The 23,583-nt window shown below is 35.3% G+C and overlaps 1 protein-coding gene across 1 annotated transcript in view; it reads left to right on the forward strand.

Annotated features, from left to right (window-relative positions):
- The first annotated feature begins 3,284 nt into the window (after positions 1–3,284).
- The window catches only part of LOC132559041 (3-phosphoinositide-dependent protein kinase 1-like), a 49,162-nt gene continuing 28,863 nt past the window's right edge, over positions 3,285–23,583 (forward strand). Inside the window, exons 1-2 of the mRNA XM_060223648.1 lie at positions 3,285–3,318; positions 3,821–4,221. Of these exons, the coding sequence (XP_060079631.1) occupies positions 3,285–3,318; positions 3,821–4,221 (435 nt within the window). The remainder of the gene's footprint in view (positions 3,319–3,820; positions 4,222–23,583) is intronic.

A 23,583-nucleotide genomic window follows, 5' to 3' on the forward strand; every position in this document is an offset into this window, starting at 1 on the left:
CATGTCTCTGTAGTCTCCCCAGTGATGACACTATCTGTCTCTGTATCCCCCAGTGATGACACTACATGTGCCTAGTCCCCCAGTGATGACACTACATGTCTCTGTAGTCTCCCCAGTGATGACACTACATGTCTCTGTAGTCTCCCCAGTGATGACACTACATGTCTCTGTAGTCTCCCCAGTGATGACACTATCTGTCTCTGTAGTCTCCCCCGTGATGACACTACATGTCTCTGTAGTCTCCCCAGTGATGACACTATCTGTCTCTGTATCCCCCAGTGATGACACTACATGTGCCTAGTCCCCCAGTGATGACACTACATGTCTCTGTAGTCTCCCCAGTGATGACACTACATGTCTCTGTAGTCTCCCCAGTGATGACACTACATGTGCCTAGTCCCCCAGTGATGACACTACATGTGCCTTGTCCCCCAGTGATGACACTACATGTGCCTAGTCCTCCAGTGATGACACTACATGTGCCTTGTCCCCCAGTGATGACACTACATGTGCCTAGTCCCCCAGTGATGACACATGTGCCTAGTCCCCCAGTGATGACACTACATGTCTCTGTAGTCTCCCCAGTGATGACACTATCTGTCTCTGTATCCCCCAGTGATGACACTACATGTGCCTAGTCCCCCAGTGATGACACTACATGTGCCTAGTCCCCCAGTGATGACACTACATGTCTCTGTAGTCTCCCCAGTGATGACACTACATGTGCCTAGTCCCCCAGTGATGACAGGGGAACTTTCCATCTATTCCAGTATAAAGGATCCACACGAGTTTGTTGATGATGTTTCTGTGAATGAGATACATGATGTTACAAGTGGTAGCGTGGCCTCCTACTGTTTATTGATGAAGTTACCAATCAGCTCACTCTTAAATCATTAGTGAACTCAGCCTGTAAGCCGGCCATGCAATTAGTGGTAATTAGGATCAATGGCCTGACCATCACTCAGATAACCTTGGCTTTGTATTATATACTTACTTTGTACTTAGTTGTCCTTACAAATCACAGAGTAAGTATATCAAATTTTAGTCCACATCATGGTATCCAATCAAATCTTCTCTTATGAAACTTTATGTACAATTGTCTCAAAATAACTGAAATTAAAAAAAATCTTCAGATTGGAAAATAATTTGTTTAGGAAGTGGGGAAAGAATTTTGAAAAGGGCACATCAGCCTTGGTAAATAAATCGGTAATGGACTTCTGAACATATCTATGAACTTTGAACTTCAATCTATACATATATCCCAAAATATGACGAACATGATGCCAAGCATGCTTTTAAGTTTTTTTTCTGAAGCATGCATTAAAGAGGTCTGTAAAAGGAATTAATTTTACAAGGAATTAGATCCTAAGCATGTATATAACAATTACGTTTAGGTCGCCAAAATCTGTCAAGTGCTCTACAATAAACAATACTTTGATTTCAAGTTCAAAAAACATTTTAACAGATCATTTGCAGTGCATAGTTTTGATACTTGAGCCAAAATCTGCATTTAAGTTTTTATTAACAAACTGACACTGATAACCTGCACTCCAGGTGGGAACTATTCCAGGTAAATTTCTAACAATAGTACATCAAATGTGAAGTTTGCTTGAAACCTGTGTAAGTACTTCACCCAAAACTACAAAACTGTCTTAAAGTAGCAGCAACGACCTACATTTAGATGCATGACCTTAATATCTGAGTTAATGGTGAATTCTGCCAGACATATGGATGGATATATTCCCATCTTTACTGATACAATTGAAGATTAGAATGGTGACTATATCAGAACAATGGCGTTTCATAAAACACAATTATAGGTTTCTGGACATGACAGACAACCTCATTCTGGTTTTCTTCATTGTGGGGGGTATTGATACCAAACAGTTTAAGAGTAGAACTGAAAGCATTTGTAAAAGTGCATGCATGTATACAGAGTCATAACAAGGTCTAATTGAAGACAAATATCTGAAGAGTGTAAGGGAGAACTACTAATTACTAAATCCATCACAGTAACAGACAGCATAACAACAGGTACAACTTGTTTTCGGCTTTGTTCCATTACTCTCGGATCAGAATCTGCCAACCCACGAATCTCAACAAATGGGCTCATGATCTCTTATCTTAATGTGTGACTTAATTTTTGCATTTGTATTTGAAACATGTGCAGTATTGTAGACTTACAGCAAATTTAATGTTGAATTTTAATTTAAATTTAGCACATTGTAATTTTTTTTTTTTTCGCAAATTAGCAAAATGATGAATTTGAGCATTAACAATAACTTATATAGACATACAGTAACTGTAATATTATAGCACAACACATTCACCGCAAAAAAACACTAAAATAACATTAATGTTAACATGTACATTTACAATATCTATTATCAGAATTATCCAACATCACCTGAGAATTTTTTCTGAACAAATCTATCATTTTATGTATCCAAGCTTCTGGTCAGTGATTAACACTTTAGCAAGAACAACATCATTTGTTTTGAGCCTGTGATCATTACTTTCTTCAATAAAACTTTAATTGACAATTTCTCATTTTGTACATTTTCAGCAACAGTATGTGTACATTATTAAGGAAGAGTTCGGTAAAGTGATCTGTGCTGATAAGGTTTAGACATTAGTGACTGGTAAATTGTCTGATATCCAAGAGACAGGCTATTTCACATGTATATTGGAGATGGGGTAAAATAATCTGTGAATGATGGGTATTTTTTAAGTTTCAACTTTTAACAGATGTGATGAGGAAGGGAAAGTCAACAGCAATACTTGGTTCTATCTGCCAGACATCACTGTGGAACACTACATTACCACTACCTGTGCCAGCAAAGTCACTTTCATCTTTTGTATTATTCCCCGACCCTGTGAGGCAACATCTCATATGTTGAGCTCTCCTACTGCTATACTTACAAATCTACAGAGACATCGTTCTAACCATCAGGTTCCACTCTACCTGACAACCATCTCAATCAGGCAAAATCTACCATGGTTGAGTAATGATTTCTCAAGAATGTCTATCTGTAAAACCAATAACTTACAAAATAATAATAAAGAAACTATTTCAGAGATTCTGGTTTATGAAAAACCAAAATATTGCATATATATCCAATGTGATCATGGCATCTTTATCTGAAAAATTCATGTTTTTGGACAGGATATTTGGGGTTTTAACTGTTTACTAAAGATTCCAGGTTCAACAGTCTTCAAAATAAAAAAAAAATAAATAAATAAATAAAAAGATGGCAAGCAATGATTAATTACTACAAGAAAACATGCATTATGTTCTAGAGAGAAAACATACAGCAAGTTGGTAATATCTTGCTGTGATGCTTAAGACTGACACCTCAGGAAATTATTGTGACAAAGTATATAACAACAAACCTGGTACAACATGTTAGTGGGCTTACTTTGGCACTGGCTCCAGGAAGGCATCTACCAGACAATATAAATACCAGATAGTTCTATAAATCTGTCAGCTTTATAGCGCACCATTGTATCCATAAACTCAAGTGCAAGGTGATAACTTTATACATCGTTTTTAGAGAATATCGCCAATACTATTATAAGAAATGTATGAAACGAAGACCACTTTTTCTATGTGCAACAGCCATGGGTTGAGATTAAGACTTGAGCTCTACCGACTAGAGTTCCAACTAGAGTTCTACGGACTAGAGCTATTCCAACTAGAGCTCTACCAAATAGAGCTCTTCTGACCAGAGCTCTACCCACTTAAGCTCTACCCACTAAAAACTCTACCAACTAGAGCTCTTCTGACTAGAGCTCTATCCACTTAAGCTCTACTGATTAGAGCTCTACCAACTAAAGCTCTACCCACTAGAGCTCTACCAACTAAAGCTCTACCCACTAGAGATCTACCAACTAGAGTTCTTCCAACTAAAGCTCTACCCACTAGAGATCTACCAACTAGAGATCTACCAACTAGAGTTCTACCAACTAAAGTTCTACCAACTAAAGCTCTACCCACTAGAGATCTACCAACTAGAGTTCTTCCAACTAAAGCTCTACCCACTAGAGATCTACCAACTAGAGTTCTTCCAACTAAAGCTCTACCCACTAGAGATCTACCAACTAGAGTTCTTCCAACTAAAGCTCTACCCACTAGAGATCTACCAACTAGAGTTCTTCCAACTAAAGCTCTACCCACTAGAGATCTACCAACTAGAGTTCTTCCAACTAAAGCTCTACTGGGTAAAGCTCAACTGAGTAATGCTCTACCCTATGAACTGATAGGAAATTCTTTCAATATGTATTAACAAGTACTTGATACTTTTACAGCTGTATTATATAATATCAGACACAAACAAAATTTTATAAATCTACTTAGAATTGAAATAAAAGAAATTAAATTCACTTCGAACTTGTACTGTACTAGAGGTGTCTGTGAGGAGAGAGTTGATTGCAGTGTGTGGTACTAAAAAGACTGCATGAACAAAGTGGCTAGAAAATAAAATGACTTGGCTGTGTATACAATTTAGGAAACATGGTAAAAGACATTAAAATGCTGTGATCAAAATGAACATTTTGATACCTGTAGTTGATAGCCTGTGAGAAGCATTTTCTTACAGATAACCAATGCAGGCTAAACTACAAGTAAAATATCTATCTCTTCCACATATTTGTATATGTTCCAATATTTTTTCACAAACATAAATCTATTTTGGGGCATTTAATTTGTTGATGCTAAGACATGAATCTTGGACAAAAATATTCCTGGAGATATTAAATAGAGTGTAGGAGTTTATCTTTACACTGATAATCACAAATATCTATGTGGGGAACTTAAAAGACTTTAAAATCATTAACAAAATCATGAACATAGGATGGAATTTTCGCTAACACCATAATGATTTCAGTTAAGTAGAACCCTGACTTATATACTGTGCTCATTCTAATGTTGACAGAACCACAGAGGAAAATTTATCTGAATTTGGCTTCAGTATAATACTTGTTAAAATGGAAGAAATGTTGATAATAGAGAAAGCACTTCCAAAGCTAGAAGTAAAATGCTATCTCTTCCACATATTTGTATATGTTCCAATATTTTTACACAGTGAAACAATCATGATTGTGATTAATTCCAGAAATGTTCAATAGAAATCAAACAAAAACTTCAAAAGAGACAGTTCAACAACGACTGCAAAGTTACCTCTATCAAGCAAGAGAAAATAATTTCAATGTGACTACAAAATGTTGTAAAATCATTAACAAAATCATGAACAAGAGAAAATTATTTCAATGTGACTACAAAATGTGCTGTAACCTGCTAATGATTATCAAGTAACAGAAAATAATTTCATATGTGACTACAAAATGTTCTAATGTTGACAGAACCACAAGTAAGAGAAAATAATTTCAATGTGGCTACAAAATGTACTTGTTAAAATGCTACAGAAACCTCTATCAAGTAACAGAAAATAATTTCAATGTGACTACAAAATGTGAAATGTAACCTGCTACAGTTACCTTACAAGTAAAGAAAATAATTTCAATGTGACTACAAAATGTGCAGAAATGTTCACCTCTAGAAATCAAAGAAAAAACTTCAAAGTGACTACAAAACTGTAACCTGCAAAGTTACCTCTATCAAGCAAGAGAAAATAATTTCAATGTGACTACAAAATGTGCTGTAACCTGCTACAGTTACCTCTATCAAGCAAGAGAAAATAATTTCAATGTGACTACAAAATGTGCTGTAACCTGCTACAGTCACCTCTATCAAGCAAGAGAAAATAATTTCAATGTGACTACAAAATGTGCTGTAACCTGCTACAGTCACCTCTATCAAGTAACAGAACATAATTTCAATGTGACTACAAAATGTGCTGTAACCTGCTACAGTCACCTCTATCAAGCAAGAGAAAATAATTTCAATGTGACTACAAAATGTGCTGTAACCTGCTACAGTCACCTCTATCAAGTAACAGAAAATAATTTCAATGTGACTACAAAATGTGCTGTAACCTGCTACAGTCACCTCTATCAAGTAACAGAACATAATTTCAATGTGACTACAAAATGTGCTGTAACCTGCTACAGTGTACAATGATATGTTCATTGTGTAAATCTAGTTGATACAGATGTCTACTGTTTATCTTGAGATACCCAAGTAAGTTTGTGGTTAATTAATTTCAATAGCTTCATAATACAAAAGAGTGAAGCATCAGATGGATGGGCAGACATCCTCATCATTGAGTGTCTGTGTGTGTATATAGTTGAGACATCACCTGAATCTAGTGTCTAAAAACACCATCATATAAAATCTTAGTACAAACACATCATCTTTATTAATATTAACCATGGTGTCCTCCAAAGAATTTCCCCAGAGACAAAAAATATGGAACCCTTATGCCTGCAAAAAACCCCACAAGGTCATTGCCCTACGTCAACAGAGCAGTTTTTTGAAGTGATAAACACAAGTCTCCCTGTGCTCATCTTAAACCACTGTACCAAAAAACTGTAGCCATCCCACTAATATCCTTCACATTCTGTCTCCCTGTGCACCGGAGCATTCCACAACTAAAGTTGGCTTCTAAAATACTTGTAGAAATAGAGAATATGTCTGTGCTTCTAGACATCATTACCTTAAACACTCAACGTCCATTACATTCAATTTCATCAGCATATTACCTAAATAAATAATTTCCAGAATTATCCAAAAATAATTTTCCATTAATAATGAAATGGTTTCAAAAGTGATGAGATAAACTCGCAAGTGACTCAGTAAACAAAGTCTCATGAAAGTTACGTAATCTGTTCAAACTTATAGACAGCTTTTTATGTTGTTATACAGAAATAAGGATTTAATCTTGTTTAGATGCTGGTTGTACAGCTTTAATATCCCATACAGATTATACCTAAGAATAAATAGGATGACTTTAAATCAATTTCATTGTAATAAAGTTATCAATCTTGTTCTCTTGGGAAAGATGATGTTCCCCACAATGACAAAAAATTTTGTGACCAGAAGATCAGAAATTAACTGCCAAGTAAAGGATGTCAGAAATTAACTGCCAAGTAAAGGATGTCAGAAATTAACTGCCAAGTAAAGGATATCAGAAATTAACTGCCAAGTAAAGAATATCAGAAATTTTATACAGGAAAGAAAAAATCTTACACAAAGAAGATAAAATCTGTAAGTTATTTGTCTCAAAAACTGTATCTACTCATACTCCATTTACATGCACAGATCAAAGCGGGAGCACTTGGCCCATATTAAGCCAGGCTCGTTTATCTGATACATGATAAATAGATATGATATTAAAAAGATATGATAGAGAAGGCACCATTCAGGCATGATTATTGTTCAATCTGGCCAGTTAATGTTTCAATTACTGTATAACCAGGTATCAGTTACTGTATAACCTGGTTAGTTCAGGTATCAGTCACTGTAAACCTGGTTAGTTCAGGTATCAGTTACTGTATAACCTGGTTAGTTCAGGTATCAGTCACTGTAAAACCTGGTTAGTTCAGGTATCAGTTACTGTATAACCTGGTTAGTTCAGGTATCAGTTACTGTATAACCTGGTTAGTTCAGGAATCAGTTACTATAGAACCTAGTTAGCAGTTACTATAGAACCTGGTAATTTCAGGCACCAGTTATTGTATAACCTGGCCAGTTAATGTTTCAATTACTGTATAACTTGGTTCGTTTAGGCATCAGTTTCTGTATAACCTGGTTCATTCAGGCTTCAGTCATTGTTTAATTTTGTTAGTTCAAATATCTAGAACAACCTACATAAATAGGATGAGATCATGAGGACTGTAGATCATCTTCTAATTGAGGAGTCATAAACACTCAGAGATAGAATTAAATCTTATGTTTTTGTTCAACAAGACAATTGGCCTCACAGCTGTTGGTGATCACATACCATCAATGAGAAACTGTTACAACCATACATACAATTTTCTGGTCACTGCTTCGGAATTAATATTTAAGACATTTATTTATGTAACACAGACTCAATTCTCCTCTGTTTCTTTTCTTCCAGATAACAATAACAAAACAATCTGTGTACTTTTCTCCAAATTGAAACCACTAACAGCCAACTTCTATAATCCCACAAGTGTACAATGTGTACCTCCTGATGCCACTCATACCCAAAATAATTAAAGGCCATCATCGCTGGTCTTTACAGGAATTGGAATTATTTTTTCTCTCAATATCAACTTGTACTTTCTCATAAGGCTATCAAATTGTTATTAACAAGAGTATTACTCATCATCAGCCAAAATATACACATTCTAACAGCTGATATACCTGTCATAATTACCGTCTATATCCTATAATACACATGTCTACAGTTACGACATCTATTACAGTTTAAGTAAAAATGCCAATTCTATATTCATTACCCTGTAATGAACATGACAGAGTTTAGTACATCCCCCCTCCCCCCCATGGACTTAGTGTAGGATATATATGGTACCCCCCCTTCCCCCCCCATGGACTTAGTGTAGGCTATATATACAGTACTCATCCTTCCCCCTCCCCCATGGACTTAGTATAGGATATATATGGTACTCCCCCCTTCCCCCCCCCCATGGACTTAGTGTAGGCTATATATACAGTACTCATCCTTCCCCCTCCCCCATGGACTTAGTATATGATATATATGGTACTCCCCCCTTCCCATGGACTTAGTGTAGGATATATATGGTACCTCCCCCCCTATGGACTTAGTGTAGGATATATCATCCCCCCCCCCCCGTTGAATTAGTGTAGCATATATACACGGTACTCACCCTTCCCCCTCCCCCATGGACTCTATGTAGGATATATACGGTATCCCCCCTACCCCTGGACTCTATGTAGGATATATACAGTACAGTCACAGCAATGCCATTAAAAACTCTGTGTGGGTTCAATTTGGAAACCTTCCTGGGCCCTTATACTCATTTAAAATGTAAATAACTGTTGTAAGGATGGACAAAGTAAACTAACTAATCTAACTGTAAATACATCAGAAATTAGTAGAGTGGCTAGCTACCTACAATTAACACACATGTATATATCTCTTTGCACTTATTGGTTTTTTTCCACAGTAAAACACAAGACCTAGAGAAGTCAAAGAAGACAAAAGAGCACAGTAATGAGTCCTGTGTTGCTGTTTTATCACAAAAAGACTAATTCATGATACTAACATCATTCAAACATATTTGGAAACTTTCTGAAGCAAACAAAAACTTCGTAAATCTGAGACATTCACGTTCAAGGATGAGGATTTTTTTTTCTTTTATTTCTTGAATTTGTTACCTTCTTAAATAAACAAATACTTTACAACACATAGAGTATAGCAACTCTAGCTGAATCTGAATCATTACAAAAAGTTTTTATTGTCATTAGAGAATGTTTAATATATAGGCTAATGTGACCTAATTAGAGTACACAACACATCATCATAGCATACATAATGAGTGATATACAAGGAAGCAAGTGACATTGAAATATAGAGGTCAATGATACTTAGTTTTCATTGGTAGAAACAATGACAAATAACTTTCATTTCTTTCAGTAGAAAAAAACAACAAAAAGAAAATACCAACATGCCAACGTGATCATAATCCAAACTAAAACAAAATATAAATAAGAGAAAGAATTACATTGAGAGTTCTGAAAAAGTACAAGGAGGATAAGACCAGGTGTTCCGGAAGAGTAAGTGCCTTCTTCTTCATTGATGACACCAGCAATGTAAATCTTAGTCAATTCGAAAATAGATCCAATATGTACAACCCAGAATTAATTCGGATTCAACTTCACCACCATTGCTGACACTGCATGTTTGAAAGTTTTCAGTGAAACCTACCTTTTACATAAAACCTAATTCCAGCAGTCTATGAGAAAATCATGTCAGCGTGACCTAAATACGGTACAGAACACTTCTCTTTACTTCAAGATTTGACACCATATGAACTACTATCAAACAGAATCTATACAATAAATCAGAGAAACTTTTTCTTTCAAATTTTCAAAAAAATAAAAACCCTTCACATGGCCATCTTGTTTCAAAGTCTATAAAATGAAATGGGATCAAACAGTATCAGTACTTTTCTAAGAAGATAGATAAGAAACAAGTTATTGTGGGTAATTACAGCACCCAATCTGATGATGGACACTAGTGGACATAATATAAAGATACTTTATAACCTCATTCTGCATTAGTTTACATTTAGTGGCAAACTAACAGAGCCACAGACACTTAAGCCAGTATATTAGATTGTAGATAATATCCAATACAGCTTTAATCAAGTATCTACATATCTAGCAGATTTCAACGCAAAATAAGATTATAAAGGCTTTTGGTAAATCTCTTCCTCTGCAGAAGACCTGGTATGGGTGCAGTTAGTATACAGACATTATTCTATATCGCCCATCAGAGGTAGGCTTTCCAACAGATTTATACACATTAGCAGGCAAACTTAGGTACACAACAGGATTTGAAGAGAATTGCCAATGGCAAAGGACAAGGCTAGTGGATGTTGATAGTATCTACCAGGAATAGGTACAGGCAGTGTTCAGACCCTATACAATGAGGACCTAAATCTCCTGTGCAATCTGCCAAAACCTACAGAAATGCTCAAGAATTGTAAGTCTGCTGTGTTAACCAGTCTCCACATGGAGGTAATTTCTCTCAATCAGTCTGATCTATAGTTCCACTAATTAGGAGCACAAATAAAAGTGACGGACAGAAAATAACTTATGTTACACAATATATATAACACTTAGTCACACTTATGTTTCAGTCTAATTGGAAATGTGTCGGATTGAACAGCAGTATTTGCTATGCAGTGGCTATGAAGAATGGTTAATTTATATCAAATTAGCACAAGAATGGTAGTGCACACACTGCAGAAAGTGGCCTCTCTCACCTACAGTGTCTGTGTTGATGCATTCTGCACACTGTTTTGCTAGTGACAAACACTACTGACACTAACAGATGTTTATCAAAGGGAACTAATGGCCATCCACCCAGTGGTAACATGTAGCCCAGGGATTACATCATAACATTCCAGCTTAAACATAGCTTTAACTCCCTGTTAATGCCATCAAAACATCAGAAATTAGAGTTATCTGTTATCACTTTACCTCCCAAAAACTTGTAGTTGAAAATAAATCTCCTTTTGAATTATTGATTGATTAGTCCACATGTTCTTCAGTTTGTAAAATCTCATCATCTTTTTAAAGTTAATATTTTTCATGCACTTCACCTTACCTGTAGTAAACACAGATGTTCATATGTACATATAAGGCGGACATCCCATAGACGTTTTGCTTTGTTAAGCTTAAGGTTTGAGTATAATTAATATGACAATATAAGAATCCTTACAGTCTTATTGACCTCTGATAAGACCCGGATACCTGAAGCCATCAAGGACAACCTGTGTTGCAATGTAAAGTTATCCTCACAAAAACCTACCGAGAGATCTGCACATTTCCGTGCCAATATACTGAACATTACAGAGTTTTTGACTGGACCTAAGACAGTATATAAATGAGAAATATTTCCTAGTCTGGAGATAACAAAGTACAAAGCTTCATCAAACTTTTCACCTTGAAATACTTCAAATTAACCTGTAAAAAGTCATCAAAATTTGGTCCAAATTACTACCACAGTAGATTTAATATAGGACACCTCTCCATACCTGTATCACTGACCAGGTACAGATTCACACAGACCAGAATTAATGACTTAAACAAAGCGGTTTCTTACAGTCAGCAACATACTGCAGGTAATTGGTTTCATTATCAAGAATTTCTCATATGGAAAATAAACAATGAAAGGTACAAGGAAAAACTCATATTTGTAATGATAAAAACATATGGTTTTATCAGCTCATCAGTTAAAGTGCGGCTATCCCCGCTTGACAGATCAGAAGTCCACTGGTCCAGGCTGTGATCAGAGAGCACTATACATTCATTAGGTAAGGAAGACACTCTTCCCAAACACTGTACAGTAAGCATATTCTGAAAATATGAGCATTGCTACTGTTGGTACTTGGCTGTCAGGATTTAAGATGTACAATGGTGATAATGTAGTCAGAGGCTATGTGAAGATATAAAGGTGAGAAAAAATACAACCATCACCTAATGCTCTTTCCTGATGGAGGTTAGAATGTAAGGTTATATTGCTGTCAGTTTGGGTAACCTTTTCAACACCCTAACACCACTCACTGGCTCATTTCCCGTCTAGGCCTTACTTCTGTAATAATGTAGGAAAAACAAATTAAATGTTAACACAAACAATGAATATAGAATTACAACATTTGTAATCACCTGAGAATTGTAACAAAGCAAGTGATCCCAATACCACCTGAGGACCAATAAACTTCTCACTCAATACGACTGACCCACAACCTATATTGTAGATAGACAAACATCCTTCAAATGACCTTGTTCTTGATTCAAGGATAAAGTTGTTTTTTTCCTAGCAGCTCTTGAAAAAGACCTCAACAAAAATACCAGAATGAAAAATTTGAATTGAATTATATGCATGTTTAACTGGCCATAAACAATTGACAGTTCCTTCACTACTGCTGGCTTTTTGGTTTGAAATTACTTGAAAATTCAATTTAGAATATTGACAAGTTGTAGTTGCATTTCTTTTGTTATACCACAATGGTCCAGACAAAGAGAAAGTACTTTGGATTAGTTTTTTGTCGTAATATTCTGGTCACTACTGTTCCTGCTTAATTAAAAAGATAGCATTAGATTACTAGAAGAAGGCCAATAATATGAATAAGACAACATATGTTTTAAATGGAGACAAATATCCCTGTCTCTGCTTACAGGAAGGCCATTTCATCATCACAAGAATTTTGTGTAGTAGTGTTTAGACTTGTGTTCCCATCTTCCCCAATTTGTACAGTTGTACTGGGACTTGTGTTCCCATCTTTCCATCCTTTGTACAGTTGATCTTAGACTTGTGTTCCCATCTTTCCATCCTTTGTACAGTCGATCTTAGACTTGTGTTCCACCCTTTGTACAGTCGATCTTCTTGTGTTCCATCTTTCCACCCTTTGTACAGTTGATCTTTGACTTGTGTTCCCATCTTTCCATCCTTTGTACAGTCGATCTTAGACTTGTGTTCCCATCTTTCCACCCTTTGTACAGTCGATCTTAGACTTGTGTTCCCATCTTTCCACCCTTTGTACAGTTGATCTTAGACTTGTGTTCCCATCTTTCCACCCTTTGTTGATCTTAGACTTGTGTTCCCATCTTTCCACCCACTTGTGTTCCCATCTTTCCACCCTTTGTACAGTTGATCTTAGACTTGTGTTCCCATCTTTCCACCCTTTGTACAGTCGATCTTAGACTTGTGTTCCCATCTTTCCACCCTTTGTACAGTTGATCTTAGACTTGTGTTCCCATCTTTCCACCCTTGTGTTGATCTTTGACTTGTGTTCCCATCTTTCCATCCTTTGTACAGTCGATCTTAGACTTGTGTTCCCATCTTTCCACCCTTTGTACAGTCGATCTTAGACTTGTGTTCCCATCTTTCCACCCTTTGTACAGTTGATCTTAGACTTGTGTTCCCATCTTTCCACCCTTTGTACAGTCGATCTTAGACGTGTGTTCCCATAGTTCCACCCTTTGTACAGTTGATCTTAGACTTGTGTTCCCATCTTTCCACCCCAGTTGATTTGACATCTTTCCACCCTTTGTACAGTCGATCTTAGACTTGTGTTCCCATCTTTCCACCCTTTGTACAGTTGATCTTAGACTTGTGTTCCCATCTTTCCACCCTTTGTACAGTTGATCTTTGACTTGTGTTCCCATCTTTCCATCCTTTGTACAGTTGATCTTAGACTTGTGTTCCCATCTTTCCACCCTTTGTACAGTCGATCTTAGACTTGTGTTCCCATCTTTCCACCCTTTGTACAGTTGATCTTAGACTTGTGTTCCCATCTTTCCACCCTTTGTACAGTCGATCTTAGACTTGTGTTCCCATCTTTCCACCCTTTGTACAGTTGATCTTAGACTTGTGTTCCCATCTTTCCACCCTTTGTACAGTTGATCTTAGACTTGTGTTCCCATCTTTCCACCCTTTGTACCACCCTTTGTACAGTTGATCTTAGACTTGTGTTCCCATCTTTCCACCCTTTGTACAGTTGATCTTTGACTTGTGTTCCCATCTTTCCACCCTTTGTACAGTCGATCTTAGACTTGTGTTCCCATCTTTCCACCCTTTGTACAGTTGATCTTAGACTTGTGTTCCCATCTTTCCACCCTTTGTACAGTTGATCTTAGACTTGTGTTCCCATCTTTCCATCCTTTGTACAGTTGATCTTAGACTTGTGTTCCCATCTTTCCACCCTTTGTACAGTTGATCTTTGACTTGTGTTCCCATCTTTCCATCCTTTGTACAGTTGATCTTAGACTTGTGTTCCCATTTTTCCACCCTTTGTACAGTTGATCTTTGACTTGTGTTCCCATCTTTCCACCCTTTGTACAGTCGATCTTAGACTTGTGTTCCCATCTTTCCACCCTTTGTACAGTTGATCTTGTGTATCTTTCCACCCTTTGTACAGTCGATCTTAGACTTTGTACAGTCGATCTTAGACTTGTGTTCCCATCTTTCCACCCTTTGTACAGTTGATCTTTGACTTGTGTTCCCATCTTTCTATCCTTTGTACAGTTGTGCTAAGACTTGTGTTCCAATCTTTCCATCCTTTGTACAGTTGTGCTAAGACTTGTGTTCCAATCTTTCCACCGTTTGACAGTTGTGCTCAGACTTGTCCAGAATGAAAATTGAAGGCTTCCATTGGTTTCTGGATTCTGACATAATGTAGTGCAATATGTTGATATGTTTTTCCGAGTATAAACAGTAACTTGAAAGTTGTCTTGTGTTCTTCATGTATTATAAGGATAACAGTGATTTCAAAAGGAATCAAGTACCAGTAGACATTTCTATGGAGTACATGGTCTTGTCTTTCAGGCAATAAACTTTTCTTTTGTTGTCAGTTCTGACAGTGTTGGCATCTCATTGTCAAAGCGTGAAATTTTAATTATCTCTTTATTGTTTTTATGAACAATTTTTTTTCTTCTTTTTGAGATATATTCCCAAAACACATCTGCATATCATACACAAGTGTGCACACCAGGCAGACATTTACAGCACCTCTAATCCCTTCCAATATGTACCTATCTCATCTATTACCGTTAACTCAGTAATTTTTGTGGGGATTTTATTTTTCGTTAAATTTGTGGTTACTCTTACATGTCAATGACATGATAAACTAAAAACACTTGACATGAATTATAACACTAGTGGATTTTGTGATCATTGATTGTCAAGATTATCTGGAGCTCAAAATTGACACATAAACGATTGGACTGTTCATTTATGAGCAACAATAATTAATAAAATAATTACTATATATATTAATGCAAACTATCCTTGTCAGTCTGAAAACATGATAGTAACTAGCAGGACAGAAAACTTATGACAGCCCAAGACATTGGCCTGTTTGGGACATTGAAAATATGTTGATTATAATTTGATTATCGTTTAAAACATTGTTCTTCTTTTGACAATACACATATGCACGTCTCCAGTACAATGTGTGCAATTCCATTCGGTGCTTTGTATACCGAATGCTTTTCATATACAGAATTTTGGTCTCAACTTATATCAGCGGGCGTGCGCTGACAGCGTGACGTGAAAAAAACTGATTTGTGGAGATCTTAATTACCTTGTTTGGTTATGAATAGGTAGATGAAGACTATACCTGTGATTTCAACACTGAACACTGTTGATTAGGGCAAGTGAAGACAAGTGCTTTAGTATGTAAGATAAAAACGGGATAATTGGATAGGTAGGTGAATGACAGTGAGACGTGTCTGATGTCAAAGAAAACAAACAAGAAGATTTACAAACATTAGGCAGATTTTTTCTTCAATGGTATTGTACCTATAATTAAACAGAAGGTTATTAAAGGTCATGAAAATAAATTTTGAAGAGACTACTTCCAAGTTTTGGATTTTATATTGCTAGTCCGACGTGTTAGCTGAACATTCCAAGATAACTTTCTTGGCTTCCTGAGATTGATTTTGACTGATTTTTTGGGTGGGTACATTATGCAGTTAGAAGCACTTACTACCATTTTCAGCCCCAAAAAGTACCTGTACACAACTGTAGATGCTTTTTTTCTCCGTAGTTTACTTTCCAATTCTCTCCCTATCTTCCCTTACTATGGATTTTTCTCAAGATGATCATACCCATCATACCCTTTTAAAGATCATAAATAAATCCATTGTTATCCAGAAACTGACCATTTAATTACAAGTTTGTTAATATGGCACTAATTGAAGGTATATGGGCACAACACAACCAAACAATATCCATTTATAGCTACAGATGGTTGGACACCAAAAATATACCACACATGGTATATACCAAGGTTACATATAAAAACAATCCTGCCAGCACCAGACAATAGCAGACATTCCTGACTGTGGCCTGATGGTGTCTGAGTGCTCACAATGATTAGAAACATGTATAGAAATATTCATTCAGAGGTAACATTAGTTATACTTGTGCTGTTGCCGACTTCAACAACACTTGCTTAATACATAATCCTTTATCCTTAAAGACATTTCAAACTTCCCAGTACATCATACAAGAGGAATTTCCTCCTAAACCAAAGAATGTCTATATATATATTTTCATTTGAAGATAGGGATAAATTTGTAAACTGTAGATGTAAATAAGTCTGATTACCTCAAACAACATATGACCTTCACCTTCAAACCAAAGGTCGCCAGTCTTCTGAAGTACATGTCTCTACCGATTTCCTCTCTCAGAATACTTTGAAAGCTGTAACTATTTCCTTTGTACCTATAGTCTTTGGACTGGTATCACAGGTGAACAAAAAATCTTAGAACTTGGATTTATTTATGTTTAAAGATTAAGATGTGGTGGTTCTATCAAAGTTCAGTAGGATTACAATAGTTTGGAATTCACGAAATAAACAGTTTGTAAGTAATGATGTAAGAACAAATTGCTTCATCAACATATTAGCAGATAAGCCATTGTTAGTATCAATACTTTAAAAATTTCTACCCGTAACCATAACGATTTTAACCCTTGAAATCTGATAATGATGATTAAGTCCTGATGATGATGACTACAACAATGGTGGTGGCGGTGACGCCAATAGTGATACTTGTGGATCTTTCGACCCTTTCCATGGTCTGAACAATGAATCAGACGTGACATTTTTAACCATTCATAATCTTTACCTTGAAGCGGTTATTGGAATGGCAATGTTACTAATGATACTCAATATTTAATACCACAACATCTAAATCCCTGAAGGCTACAATCTTGAGATAGATATATAGTGTACTAAACAATGCTCAGTCCCCAAATGAGAAATCAGGTAAACTGAACCTGTAGGTTGCCTAGTTGCAGCAGACCTGCCAAGAGCCCATGTTATTGAATTATTTTGAAGACTATGTCATGATGGAGTGATATGTACTCTCTAGAGGACTAACAGTAATACAAGGTGGCAGGTAACACCAAGTTCTATTGAATATCAGCTCAGCAGTTAGTACTACAAGGTGAAACACAACCACGTAACTACTGAAAATGTGAACATCTAGAGACAGAGATTAACAGCAGATGTGGATTATCAAAAAGAATGTACAACATACTTGTTACAGCTGAATGTAATAAACTTTTCAAACATTCTCATCCTCTTTCTTTGTGGAAGAAACAGTGCACGTTTTTTTTGACACATGCATTGTTGACCAATATTGAAAGTCCATTAGAATGACAACATATGGGATTATTTCTGTAAATGTATGTATCTCGGTGGTTGTTTCGTTTTAGAACTTTTCACACTGAAAACATTTGGCTAAAATACTACTGCACTAATTACACTGTATGTTGATTTCTAAAACAACTGTGGATGTGCAAATTCATCAAAGAGCAAAATTTATTGACAAAAGATAATGTAAATGTGCTGCAATTTGATTGTGCCAAATTAAGCCCATTTACAGTATCATCAGACTAATCGTTTAATCAGAGATACAAAGCTAGCTATCACCCATTACCCCTACCTAGAGCACCAAAAGTTTAGACTGCTGCAGCTAGCCTAATAAGTGAGATGCAGACAAATTAATTCTGCCTCCCCCACATACAGACAACAGATCATGCCAATCATGTTCTTGATACGTTTCCAAAACACCTTTCTTAGCCCTTGTGTTGAAATGAGAGGTCTGGACATGTTACCCTGCTGAAAGCAATACAACTTACTACGGCTATCTTTTACATCTTCTGTGTATTCTCCTATAAAAACATAACTGCATTGCCGGTCTGTTTTCTAGTTGAAAGTGCATCAATACAAGTTTTGATTGCCTCCCAAATGTTCCCATGTTATGATAAATAACATTCCCATTTTTCTGACCTCCTCTCTGCTGTGATCCACAATTTCAAGAAGAAAGAGCCCTTCTCAATTTTCAATATTTATAAAAAAAAATGTAAGTAGTACAAGCGATTTCATGCTCCATTGATTGCTGAAAGATTACCTGTAGCCAAAGACACTTAATATTATAACCTGAAATTGCATTGAGTCATGCCTGTTGTACTTTATCATCTAAAGCCTGCCATACCGTTTAGAATTGGAGCAGTCATGTCTCAAGAAGCAAAGTTTGGGAGGAACACGTTCAGATTGAGTTTTATATCAGATTTTTATATAAAATTACAGCTGATCATAAACAGCTAGAATTTGCGATTTTTCAAACAAAAACTGATGTGTATCTCTTGGTCATCTGTCAAATAATATTACAATCACACATTTCCTGTAAATAATTTTTAATCCACATTGCGAAGTACTATAAAACAGACTTCCTGGTAAAGATACAAGTTCTAGAAGATCTGTTAGTCCTGTTACTGTAGATACAAGATTTTCTCGCACATAACAAGGATTATTGTTTATGTAAAAAGCAATGAATCTGACTGGCTAACTAATATGATGGACAAGGAATGGTTACTTGTATCTCATTGGATCATTCTTTAAGAAATGTGTATGTAAAAGATCATTTGAATGGATGACATGATTGACAATTAAGGAATCATTATGTAAAAGACAATCTGATAGGATGATTGATGTGACTCTATCCTATATCCAGTCCCAGCAACAGATTATTATATAAATGTAATAAAGATTCACAACATAGTTTCAGACTTAAGATTCACAACACTAGGGATTCTGTTGAAGTACAGCCCCACATCAATACACTCTCCTGGCATATGTAACAAGTTAAAATTCAATCTTTCAACTGACACATGTCACAACATTAATTACTTCCTATCAAAAATACACACTTACTTAAAACAGAAGTAAAAAAAAAACTAATCAAGATGTCTGCTAACATGAATATCCTTCCTTTCAGCATCCCCTTCCAGCCCCCTCCCTCCCCTGCCCCCATCCCATCCACCCCTCCTCCAGCCCAACCACTCACACTTTCCATGTACTATATTTTAGTTTGACCCAATCCCTGTTTTTTTTTCAATTAAACAAGAACTTCAGAGGTTAATAAATCTGTTAGTACTGTGCTGCCTTACAGATGTACTTACCAGTGCTGACAGGTGATGGGGGGACACTAGTGGCGTATTCTGAAAATTAAAAGAAAAAAAAAATAACTTTCCAGACTTTTATCTTACTTGTATCCTATATCTCTTTATATGATATACCAATACGGGACAATGGCCATCTATACAGCTAGGTGGACAATAGTAATCAATTTCTGGTCAGCTTCCAGTGAAATAAAATGACATGTGAGATCCATAAAGCAGAAAACAATGGTACCTTTATTTTTCTTTTTTCTTTAATCAGAACAACATAAAGATGAATAAAAAGATATAGGTCAAATGAAGTAACATCTAGGTCAAGGTTAACTTCAATTAATGTGTAGATCAGAACATAACAGAGGTAAACATGTTAATGAACTTAATCAATTGATAAAGTTCTAAACAGGTCAAGGTAGCTATATTTATATAGGTACCAGCTTTCATATCATAAGTAACTATACATACATGTTACACATACATTGTATCTAATGAATACATAAGTACAGATATACATGTTACACAAACATGTTACACATACATTGTATCTAATGAATACATATGTACAGGTATACATGTTACACAGGTATACATGTTACATGTTACACATACATTGTATCTAATGAATACATATGTACAGGTATACATGTTACACATACATTGTATCTAATGAATACATATGTACAGGTATACATGTTACACATACATGTTACACATACATTGTATCTAATGAATACATAAGTACAGGTATACGTGTAGGTAACCATATATACATGTTACACATACATGTTACACATACATTGTATCTAATGAATACATAATTACAGGTATACATGTTACACATACATGTTACACATACATTGTATCTAATGAATACATATGTACAGGTATACATGTTACACATACATGTTACACACACATTGTATCTAATGAATACATATGTACAGGTATACATGTTACACATACATGTTACACATACATTGTATCTAATTAATACATAAGTACAGGTATACGTGTAGGTAACTATATATACATGTTACACATACATGTTACACATACATTGTATCTAATGAATACATAAGTACAGGTATACATGTTACACATACATGTTACACATACATTGTATCTAATGAATACATATGTACAGGTATACATGTTACACATACATGTTACACATACATTGTATCTAATGAATACATATGTACAGGTACACATTTTACACATTCATTGTATCTAATGAATACATATGTACAGGTATACATGTTACACATACATGTTACACATACATTGTATCTAATGAATACATAAGTACAGGTATACATGTTACACATACATGTTACACACACATTGTATCTAATGAATACATATGTACAGGTATACATTTTACACATACATTGTATCTAATGAATATATATGTACAGGTATACATGTTACACATACATGTTACACATACATGTTACACATACATTGTATCTAATGAATACATATGTACAGGTATACATGTTACACATACATGTTACACATACATTGTATCTAATGAATACATATGTACAGTTATACATGTTACACATACATTGTATCTAATGAATACATATGCACAGGTATACATGTTACACATACATGTTACACATACATTGTATCTAATGAATACACATGTACAGGTATACATGTTACACATACATTGTATCTAATGAATACATATGTACAGGTATACATGTCACACATACATGTTACACATACATTGTATCTAATGAATACACATGTACAGGTACACATACATGTTACACATACATTGTATCTAATGAATACATATGTACAGGTATACATGTTACACATACATGTTACACATACATTGTATCTAATGAATACATAAGTACAGGTATACATGTTACACATACATGTTACACATACATGTTACACATACATTGTATCTAATGAATACATATGTACAGGTATACATGTTACACATACATGTTACACATACATTGTATCTAATGAATACATATGTACAGGTATACATGATACACATACATGTTACACATACATTGTATCTAATGAATACATATGTACAGTTATACATGTTACACATACATTGATCTAATGAATACATATGTACAGGTATACATGTTACACATACATGTTACACATACATGTTACACATACATTGTATCTAATGAATACACATGTACAGGTATACATGTTACACATACATTGTATCTAATGAATACATATCTACAGGTATACATGTTACACATACATGTTATACATACATTGTATCTAATGAATACATATGTACAGGTATACATGTTACACATACATTGTATCTAATGAATACATATGTACAGGTATACATGTTACACATACATGTTACACATATATTGTATCTAATGAATACATATATACAGGTATACATGTAAATAACTATGAAACATCTTTTTTAATTTTTTACTTTTTATTTCCATATATGTACTGTTACATATAAAGTTAGATAATTCATTAATACAAAATCATCCACACAACCAAATACTATCAGTTATTTTGTCTTTAATCCATAAGATGCATGTTGGGACCAGCAATTAACACATTAACTGACTCCAATCCTCCATATGGCTACCTCTCACTCACCTAAGAGTTCCATACCACACAAGACACCTCCAATGACACCAGTTCCAGATTTATGTAACTATTATTGAGTTAGTTAAAAGTTTAATTTGGTCCTAATTACATCTTGAGTTGATAGCTATGATGTGGTGGTCAACACATGATACGGTCCATTAATTAAGTCAAGGAGTCAACATTGGTCAAATAAATGTCAGCATTATTGTTGACAGAAAAAAAACATGTATTTAAAATGTAAAAATTGGCAGTCACACTCTGATTCATTACTGGTCAAACTTTATTCTGATAACATAATGAACTTATTTAATTTCACCAGTCTGTCACATATTTCCACAGTACATAAACAAAGACAAGATAATATCTTCCCAAGCTGTTGATTTCTGATTTTTCTTCAGTCCAATATTAGTCCTATCACTTTTCAAACATATCTTCTTGCTGTGCTACATTTCTGTTTGGCTGTGAATTTTGTCTTTGAAATTTCCAACAATTTGAAGACAATATCAATAATCAGCTGTCTAATTCCATGAGTCCACGAGTAATTTAATGTTGCCCTTTAATCCACTTAGCAACAGTCAAACAAAGCATTAATGGTCAAGCTGCAGGTGCCCCTTGACACAAGATCGGTGGGTTGGTACTTGGTGTGACATGTATCTGTGTGTGTACCTGTGTCTATCATGGTTCTACACCAACATGTGCTACTATCCCACCACCACTGCCATCTCCAGTTCTACACAGAAAATGAGTTACACATGATGAGAAGCAAGCCACCATTCCTCTCATCAACTGATAATAATAGATAGGTATCCCTCATGACCAACATACAACAACTTTATCTTGCAAAGTCTTGCAACCAAGGCACTGATTTCTTATAATTGTACAGAAATAAACTCTAAGATTTAATTAAGACATTTATTCTGTGATGGGACTGCTTCTATTTTTAATGCTGTGTAAGTCAAGTTGAATGAACAAAGGTCAAGCCATCTGTGATCCAAGAAACATAACTCTTGCCAATCTACCCACCGAACCAAGACCATGCCTGCCAATTTCTGGACTTTCCTGTGTATTGGGGAAACGGTATAAGGCTGCACTATGGAAACTGTTCTGACAAAAACTTTAAAATAACTTATCTTAAGCTTCTGTATATATGGTGAACATTTCTGATACTACAAATAATGAAAAATTTTGATAGCTGTTGAAAATTACTACATACATGAATTGTAACAAAGCTGAAAATTTCTTAATACATTTTTCAAATACTTCTGAGATCACATGAAATATTCCCTAAGGCTGACCAAGGAAAATTAAAGAAAAAAAATCATATTTCAGGAAAGAGATGACCTGTATTGTCATTGTGTGTTTT

This window comes from Ylistrum balloti, unplaced genomic scaffold (assembly GCF_031769215.1).
Source record: "Ylistrum balloti isolate Yb309-2 unplaced genomic scaffold, AGI_CSIRO_Ybal_v1 Utg370844, whole genome shotgun sequence".
In the NCBI taxonomy this organism is placed as follows: Eukaryota; Metazoa; Mollusca; class Bivalvia; order Pectinida; family Pectinidae; genus Ylistrum; species Ylistrum balloti.